We start from the raw sequence: 8,597 nt of genomic DNA, 5'->3' as shown, positions 1-8,597 counted from the left end.
TTTGTGGCTCTTTTGTCACTTCTATGTCACCTTGTCATTGCTTTTATTGCTGTGTTTTCGTCACATTTTGTTTGAAGCTTTTAGATTTAGCCAAATTGGAGAAAAGCTGGTCGGTTCAGATGGGTGTTAAGAGGTTAAATATGAGGCTGCATCATGGTAGTTCAACTCTCGGCCACTGGTCTGTAATACCGCGATACTTGACGAGGGCGAGTTTGGCAAACACGCTCCACTGCGCATGCTCAATCCAGCTGCTACGGAAAAAGGCAAAATGTCTCTGGCGAAGTAAGTTCCACAACAAGGCCTTCACTTTTTCTCTTTTAAAACCGTAATCCAGTCTGCTGTCGTACTGTGATTGTAGCGTATAATGACTGCGCCATCCAGTCTTCTGGAGTTCATAAATCCAGCTACTTCTGTATTCGACCGAAGCTAAAGGTTTAGCATTAGCAAGGTAGCTTAGCACCACGACGTCGTGATGATCGAAACGCACTTTTAGAATATTTGTATGGCTTACAGTGGTTTACCGACAGTGCTTTTTAATATTTAACACCCTCAATATACGCATATAACCTCTATAACCTAAAACCAACCAGCTCATGGAAGATATACTTGAAGTCTGTCAAAAAGAGCGGTAGCAACAATGCCCTGTGTGAAGTGCTATTCGTGATGCTAACTGGCTAACCCGTTCTCTGCGTTTTGTTTAGCTTTTTACCGGCTCCCACGCAGCTGTCCCAGGACCAGCTGGAGGCAGAGGAGAGGCAGCGGGCTCAGAAGTCCTACTCCACGGCTCTGGTCGCTTCCCGGAGAGAGCCACCCCCTTACAGGCACAGAAAGGGCTGGATTCCCCGTGCACTTGAGGTACTTGCAGACGAAGTGTCTACGTTGCCCTCGGACATTTCTCAGCTATTTTCTTCTTCTTCTTGTAGCTTTCCGGCAGCTATTTCATCATCACGTTTAATTTGATGGGGCTAATACTGTCTCGGTAAATTGGTGAAAGGTTATGTTTGGGAACAGGATTTCGATTAAGGTACAGTTTGGTAAAAGCGTTTTACAATTGCATCATGAATCAGATTTGTCAGATTTTCAAACCATTTTCAAGAAAATAAAAGAAAGAAAACAAGTGAAGTTGATCCGTTCAAAAGGGGGAAAAAGGTGCTGTGAACCCTTGGTTACTGCACGTCTTTGCATTATCATGAGGACGCAGAAGTAAACTGTGTAGCTGTCTAATGGTTCTGTAGACACTGCCATCTCCATAATGGATCTATGTGTTCAGTCCCAGGATGTTATAAATGGCAGTAGGCGCAAAGAATACATGTTGATCTGTTCATCTTTTCTTTTCTTTAGGATTTTGGAGATGGAGGTGCTTTCCCTGAGATCCATGTGGCCCAGTTTCCTCTGGAGATGGGCCGCAAAAAGAAGACCTCCAACGCCCTCGCAGTTCAAGTGGATGCTGAGGGGAAGATCAAGTATGATGCCATTGCAAGACAGGGGCAGGGCAAAGACAAAGTGGTGTTCAGTAAATACACAGACCTTCTTCCTAAAGAAGTCCTGAACGACGAAGCTTCAGAACTGCAGAAACCTGATGAGGAGGCTGTACAGGAGGTGAGAAAGAGTAACTGATGCTTTTCCAAGGCGTAATTCAGGGGGTGTTGTTTGCTTAAATGAATTATTGTTGCATCTCATGGCTTCATCTAAAATCCAAATGACTGAAGGTGTTAGGGCGACAATGGCTGAGGTAATGGGCCCGTTCTATAAAGGAATAGTGCACGTCCATGATTTACCTTGTGTGTCCCAAAAGTGTAGCACCAAGTGTTACTGAGAGGGTCTGCTTTTCTGCTTGGTTTGCGTTGATTTCAAGCTACCTGCAATAAAAAAACATCCTTTCTGAAGTTAAGTCACACCGAGCAAGCGCCGCTCCCGCCCACGAGCACCTTTTATAGCCTGTATACGCTGGACGACCTCAAATGTTTTCTTTTATTAATTGTATTATTGTTTTTGTCTTACAGTTGACAGAAAAGACCCGTGACGCCCTGAGCAAGGCAGTATCGCAAAAGATTGCTGCAGCCATGCCAGTCAGAGCAGCAGACAAGCTAGCTCCAGCACAGTACATCAGGTATGTGGTTTTATTCTGTTAATTCTTATCAAAGTGGTGGTTTTTGTTGTGGGACTGGGAAGTATATCTATAGAATATCGTTTATACATTTGCTCTACCATTTGTGATTGACCATTTGATTTACTAAACATGGGTATTTGTGTCAACAGATACACTCCATCTCAACAAGGAGTGGCCTTTAATTCAGGAGCCAAACAAAGAGTGATCCGCATGGTGGAGATGCAGAAGGACCCGATGGAGCCGCCGCGATTCAAGTCAGTGAATTTGAACTGTTTATGGTTTGAAAATGTGTTATTATTTGCACTTGTTGAATTAACTAATCTGTATTTTCTTTCTGTGGTTCAGGATTAATAAAAAGATTCCCAGAGGACCACCTTCCCCCCCTGCCCCTGTCATGCATTCTCCCAGCAGAAAGGTAACATAGATGATCACACTAAAAACCTCTCTCTGTTAATATCAATTCAATCATTTTGAACCTTGTTTTTCTCTTAGATGACAGTAAAGGAGCAGCAAGAATGGAAAATCCCGCCATGTATTTCAAACTGGAAGAACGCAAAGGTAGTGGACCGTGAGAACATTGTTGTCATTGACTAAATTCATATAAAACTGCCGCCTTAACTTTTGTTTTCTGTTTCTCTTAGGGCTACACGATTCCTCTTGACAAACGTCTGGCCGCTGATGGTCGCGGGCTGCAAACTGTACATATTAATGAGAACTTTGCTAAGCTGGCCGAGGCGTTGTATATTGCTGATAGAAAGGTAAGGACCGCACATTTGTTGAACCGTGCAAGGATGTTTAAAGGGGGGGTATTCTGCAAAATGGACTTTTTCAAGCTTTCCATCATGTTATTGTGTCACTCCCTCATTAAAAACATGGCTGAAGTGTTGCCTTGGCACATTCACGTATTTCTGAGTCATCTGTAAAAACTCTGATGGCGGCCATTTTAGGGATAGGTTTGCCTGAGTCCTCCTAGGAACACCCCCACCTCCTGGAGACGCCTCCGAGCTTTGTAACCAACCACTGCTCCTCAGCAGAACCCCCTCCCCACTGATGCCACAGACAGCGTGTGGAGGGGGCGTGTCTAAAGGCTCAGAGGTTCTTAAAGAGACAGAGGCCTATTTCAAGACATTCACTACAGCCATTTTGAGAGAGACATTTTATACAAGGCAGTTATTCTAATTTACTGCATTTACAGACCAACAGAAGGTTTGTCATCATTGTAGTGAGATATAGACTGGTGCTATGGAACTGACAAAAGCAGAACACACCCTCTTTAAAGCAGAACACCCCCTCTTTAAAGCAGAACACCCCCTCTTTAAAGCAGAACACCCCCTCTTTAAAATGTCTTTCTATTCTCATTTGTTTGACGTGTAATTTGCTTCTTTAGGCCAGAGAAGCTGTGGAGATGAGAGCACAGGTGGAGAAGAAAATGGCCCAGAAAGAAAAGGAAAAGAAGGAGGAGAAACTCAGGGAGCTGGCCCAGATGGCCCGAGACCGCAGAGCAGGCATCAAGAGTCATGGGGACAAAGGTAAAGGCTTTGAGTGGACTCGTGCTAATCATTTCAATAATCAATACAAGGTTCAACTTTATTAATGTCCCGAAGGAAATATGCAGCAGGAGTGCACACATAATAAAGCAAAAACAAACAATTAAAACACAGTGAGACAACAATTGTACTTGGGACAAAGATCCTACAGTCACAGCATCATCAGTCACACAATAAGAATAAGATCAAGTAAAGCCTAATTTGCAGCAGCTTCACTGAGCGACATATGATCATTTACCTTCACAACAGCCTCTGGAATAAAAGAGGCCCTGGCCCGACGAGTTCGAGTACAGGGCATTCTTAGCCTGCGTCCGAAGGTGGGAGGTTAAACTCCTTAACAAGCGGATGGTCCGGACACTCCATTATCTGTTGGGCTTTACGTACAACCCTTTGGCTGTAAAAGTCATGCAGCCGAGTCTGCTGTGCACCAATGATTTTACCTGCTACTCTGACCAACTTCATTAGACAATTTTTGTTGGTCCCAGAAAGAACCCCAAACCAAGAAACAAAACAAAATGTTAAAACTGACTCAATAAAAGAGGTAAAAGATCGTCATGAGGACATTACAAACTCTAAATGAATTCATTTTTCTTAAAAAGAAGAGTCTTTGCTGGACCTTTTTGCAGATGGCGTCAGTGTTAGACTCAAAGCGCAAGTCCTTGTCAATAATAGTCCCGAGGTACTTGTATTCGGAGACGACTACAACCGGTTTTCCCTGGATCACAGTGTTGGTGCTACATATATGTCATCCTGCTCTTACATGGATCCTCACGCGTTCAAAATGTAACTATTGCTTGAAGCATTTTCTAAATCTACCCCCAAATCTGGCAATTTATTCTGAACCACAGCTTTTAATATTTCATTTATTCCCTGAACTTAGTAAAGTTGAGGCAGATGGGAGTAATTAGTTGTTTACAGACCTCATTTTGCTCTCACCTTTTCAACGCCTGGAGGGTAAGGGAACCAAATTAACTCCAGGTATTAAAACATGACTCACACTATTATAATTGATGTGTGGCGTTGTTGGCACTGTGCAGAAAAGTAAGAGTAGTGTTCGGCAAATCTGTTCTGCTGGGGAATAATCCTTGTTTCTTATGCAAACACTTTTCTTTCTTGTGGCAGGTGGCGGCGGCGGCGATGACGGCGGCGAGGTTAGGGAGCGTGACGAGATCCGCCACGACAGACGGAAGGAGAGGCAGCACGACAGGAACATCTCCAGAGCCGCGCCCGATAAGAGGTGTCCGCACACGCACTGTTCTTACCCACCACAACACAGATCGCACCGCACGCGCTCACTACTCCCCGCTGAATAATTCACACTAATCTTCAACAAACCCAGCGGGAGTCTGCGCTGATCCAGGTGCTGTTTGGAGAGATTGTGTGAAGACTGATGCACAGCGGAGAAGAGGGGAAATGACATTCCCACAAAAAAGAAGACGTATTACAATGACAATACTGGCTTTCAGAAGGGCAGAAACCGCAGTATGCTAATGTTGTCACAGGCTTAGCTGAAGGGCAAATGAGTGAGGTGCAAACACATTGTCAGAAACAAAGACTGGAAATGTGAAAAGTCTTCAAATATCCGCATCTATTTTAATAGTAGGCAGCAGAAGTCCATTGACACTTTTCTTTTCACACGGCTTTCAATCTCCAAATGAGGCTAGTCGTGTCTAAGAATGTACAACATGGGAGGAAACTATTGTCCCTTTTCCAAAAGTCTGTAACTAAGTGATTATTGATACGATTGTTGTCAGGATTATGTTTCATTTATAGTATAAGATCTTTGTTTTTTTTTGTCCATGCTGATCTGATTTGTTCATTCTCCAGGTCGAAGCTGCAGAGAGACCAGGACAGAGACATCAGTGAGCTCATTGCTCTGGGTGTGCCCAATCCACGCACCTCCAGCGAAGTCCAGTACGACCAGCGCCTCTTCAACCAAAGCAAGGTTCGTCTTGTCCGTTGTCTAAATGCTTAATATCATTGACACTTTTCTGCATGGTTCACTTTTCACACTTGGTTCCATGTGGACTGTTTCCAGGGCATGGACAGTGGCTTTGCCGGAGGAGAGGACGAGATGTACAATGTGTATGACCAGCCTTTCCGTGGCAACAAAAACATGGCGTCCAACATCTACAGACCGAGCAAGAATATCGAGAAGGATGCGTACGCGGACGACCTGGACTCACTCATGCGCAGCAACAGGTATCTCTCTCTATGACCTTTTTCTATGGGAAACTGACTTAATAAACTGTTATTATATTAACTCAGATAATCCTTTTTTACTAAAAAGGCTTTGAAAAATAATACTGTAGTCTTGTGTGTTTGATAAATATTCTGGATTAGTATCTTGTCTATAGTTGGGCCCGTAGCCGGTATGAACCCGTCTCTATTTGGTTAATGATGTCATAAATGTGAACAACTAAGAAAGAGTTAGACACAAAAGTTTTTGAGGCTCTTTAAGTTTTCTTTGAGACAGGAGGTCCCAGCAGGAGCTGCACACTCCATCAGCAGCGCAGGCCTGTCCCATATGTTTAGTCCCAACTTGTCATTATGTGCTGCAGGTTTGCCACATCTACCATAGTCTGCTGACAAGAAGTTTGTATTAAACTAAATTGAAGGAGGGATTCTTTGATCAGAATTGGCTAATGGTCAACATTAGTAGATTTTCTGATATACTGTTGTATGAGACATTTTGAAACTTGAATAACTGTGAATCCTATAAAAATGATGCTTAAATGTTTAGAGCTTTTCCAGAAGTCGCCCAATGTGCTTCCCTGTAACAGTGAAGTGTGATTAAAGGCCAGGCTTGTTTGTCATTCTAATCTTTCCCAAATGTTTCTCAGGTTTGTCCCGGACAAAGGATTCACTGGAGCCGACCACTCGAGCCGACCAGAGGGGCCTGTCCAGTTCGAGGAGGATCCCTTCGGTCTGGACAAGTTCTTGGAGGAGGCCAAGCAGCACGGAGGCTCCAAAAGACCCTCCACCAGCAGCCGCTCCAAAGACGACTACCACGACAAGAAGCGCAGGAAGGAGTGAGACGCCACATTCTCGGGCTCCTGTCCGGGCTGTGGGAAGGACATGACAAACAGCTGGCAGGAGTTTTAACATACTCGTCTCAAACAAGTCGTCATGTATTCATTTGTGAATGTCGTCCCTATTATACCCCACTTTTCTTTTTAGTATTTTTCCATGTCATTCCTGGTACATGTGATGAGGATGCAGACAGTCAATGCAAAATGTTAACATGAAACTTCCCAGGCTGAACTCCACCTGCATGGTCACACCAGTATGTTCTAGGCAAGGTCATAAAGGATGGAGGATGGTGGAAGATCTGCTCAATATTTCAGTCAGTTTTTTTTTTTTTTCACATGGAAACCCATACATTATAAGCGGTATCTGTTTGGCAAAGTTGCTTTTCCATCTGGGACTATTACAAAATGCAGCTTCAACTACCTCTTATAGATGGTTTACCACAGTCAGGAAAAACTCTGCTAACAATGAGAAGGACCTCTTAATTTGGACTTAAAACCTAACCAATTAGCTCAATAGCTCATTTTTGTGTTGAGATGTTTTGACTTTAGTTACTTCGATTCCACCATTTCACGGCTTTTATTTTGTCTTGTATTTAAACCAGAGCTTCATGTGTATAGCTTCATACTTTGTAATGGTGAAAACCTGCTTTATAAACTGTACAATAGCATCAGTGGAATAAATTTCATGTCACAAATGACTGCCTCTCAGGATTTATTGTGCAAACACCGTCTTCCATTATTAAGACAAAGTGCATATGACAAATGTGTAAAGGAAAGCCAATTAAAGTACAAACTGGGAGGTTCACTTTGTATAAACACTTGATAATGTATCCACTGCAAATAAAATGTGTCTACATTGAGTCCTATAAAACAAGCTTACATTACTTATCTACAATCTTGGTGTGAACTGCAGGAACAGAGCTCAAACTTCACTCTTTGCCAGAATGTTCTTGGCCAAACTTTAATATGTATTTACAGCAGTAATCAAAATAAATACATTGAAAAGCTTTTCTGAAACATTAGACTGGGCTAATGACCCATTGCTGGCGGGTTAACGTCAAGTATTTGTGGCTGGAAAATGACTTTTAATTGTAATTATTTATTCTTTCTATAGTAACTCATTGATATTGCCTGATATTTAAACAGCAGCTTATTACCTGATCCTTTTTTCCAGCCTTTCTTCACTTTTCACTTCATTAGCCGTCTAATTCTCCTAATACGTTTTCCTCATGTAAATAGCTGCATCTCATTTTCATAAATGATGAAGTGCCTACAACGCATTGGTACAAGCCATCAATTCCACAGCGCGAGTGCTGACATTTTTACCCCAAACAGGCGCTGTGATTTGTGCCATGATTGCAACAAAAGTGGTCCCATTAATTACAATTATAAGTGATTTATGCGGACTGGCAGTTTTATTTTCCTGTGTTGGAAAAATAATCAGCACAACAATAAATAGAGCGACGCACTCACGACTCACATATTCAGTGCCATCTTTGACGTGAGTCTGATTGGGAGCGTGACAGCTGTGGAAAGTGCTTGATTTATTATTCATTTCAATGCTTTGAGTGCTTCTCATTTGCACAATATACAACGATTGCATACATTGATACAACGCAACAGCAAAACACAGAACAATGCTTCACTATCACAAAGAAGAAACATGCAAAAGAAAAGCTATGTTGGTGACAGCCTGATAATCGGCTGTCAGAGACTGCTGTTCATATTCAATTCATTTATTTGTTGTAAATGTTTGTAAAATAAGCGATTTTGGGGCGGCCATTGTTAGTAGTTCATGTTTTCAGCCACTTCTGTTTTTTTTCTGATTTAGAAATCCTCAGCCTGCCATGGTATAACTGGGTTGTGAAGTATAATAATCCATCATCACCATCTTTTGTCATAAAGTGC

The 8,597-nt window shown here is 42.5% G+C and overlaps 1 protein-coding gene across 1 annotated transcript; it reads left to right on the top strand.

Moving 5' to 3' along the window:
* The first annotated feature begins 216 nt into the window (after nt 1-216).
* On the top strand, nt 217-6,896 carry snw1 (SNW domain containing 1). The gene is made up of 13 exons (XM_079571867.1): nt 217-282; nt 702-855; nt 1,342-1,599; nt 2,004-2,110; nt 2,260-2,364; nt 2,456-2,525; nt 2,603-2,668; nt 2,752-2,868; nt 3,498-3,639; nt 4,780-4,894; nt 5,485-5,602; nt 5,696-5,859; nt 6,501-6,896. The coding sequence occupies exons 1-13, from the start codon at nt 236-238 to the stop codon at nt 6,691-6,693; spliced, it is 1,656 nt and encodes a 551-aa protein (XP_079427993.1). The 5' UTR covers nt 217-235; the 3' UTR covers nt 6,694-6,896.
* Nucleotides 6,897-8,597: the final 1,701 nt, after the last annotated feature.

Source organism: Gobius niger, assembly GCF_951799975.1.
Source record: "Gobius niger genome assembly, chromosome: 15".
In the NCBI taxonomy this organism is placed as follows: Eukaryota; Metazoa; Chordata; class Actinopteri; order Gobiiformes; family Gobiidae; genus Gobius; species Gobius niger.
Note: the sequence above shows the minus strand (reverse complement) of the source record. Positions and strands in the feature narration are given on the sequence as shown.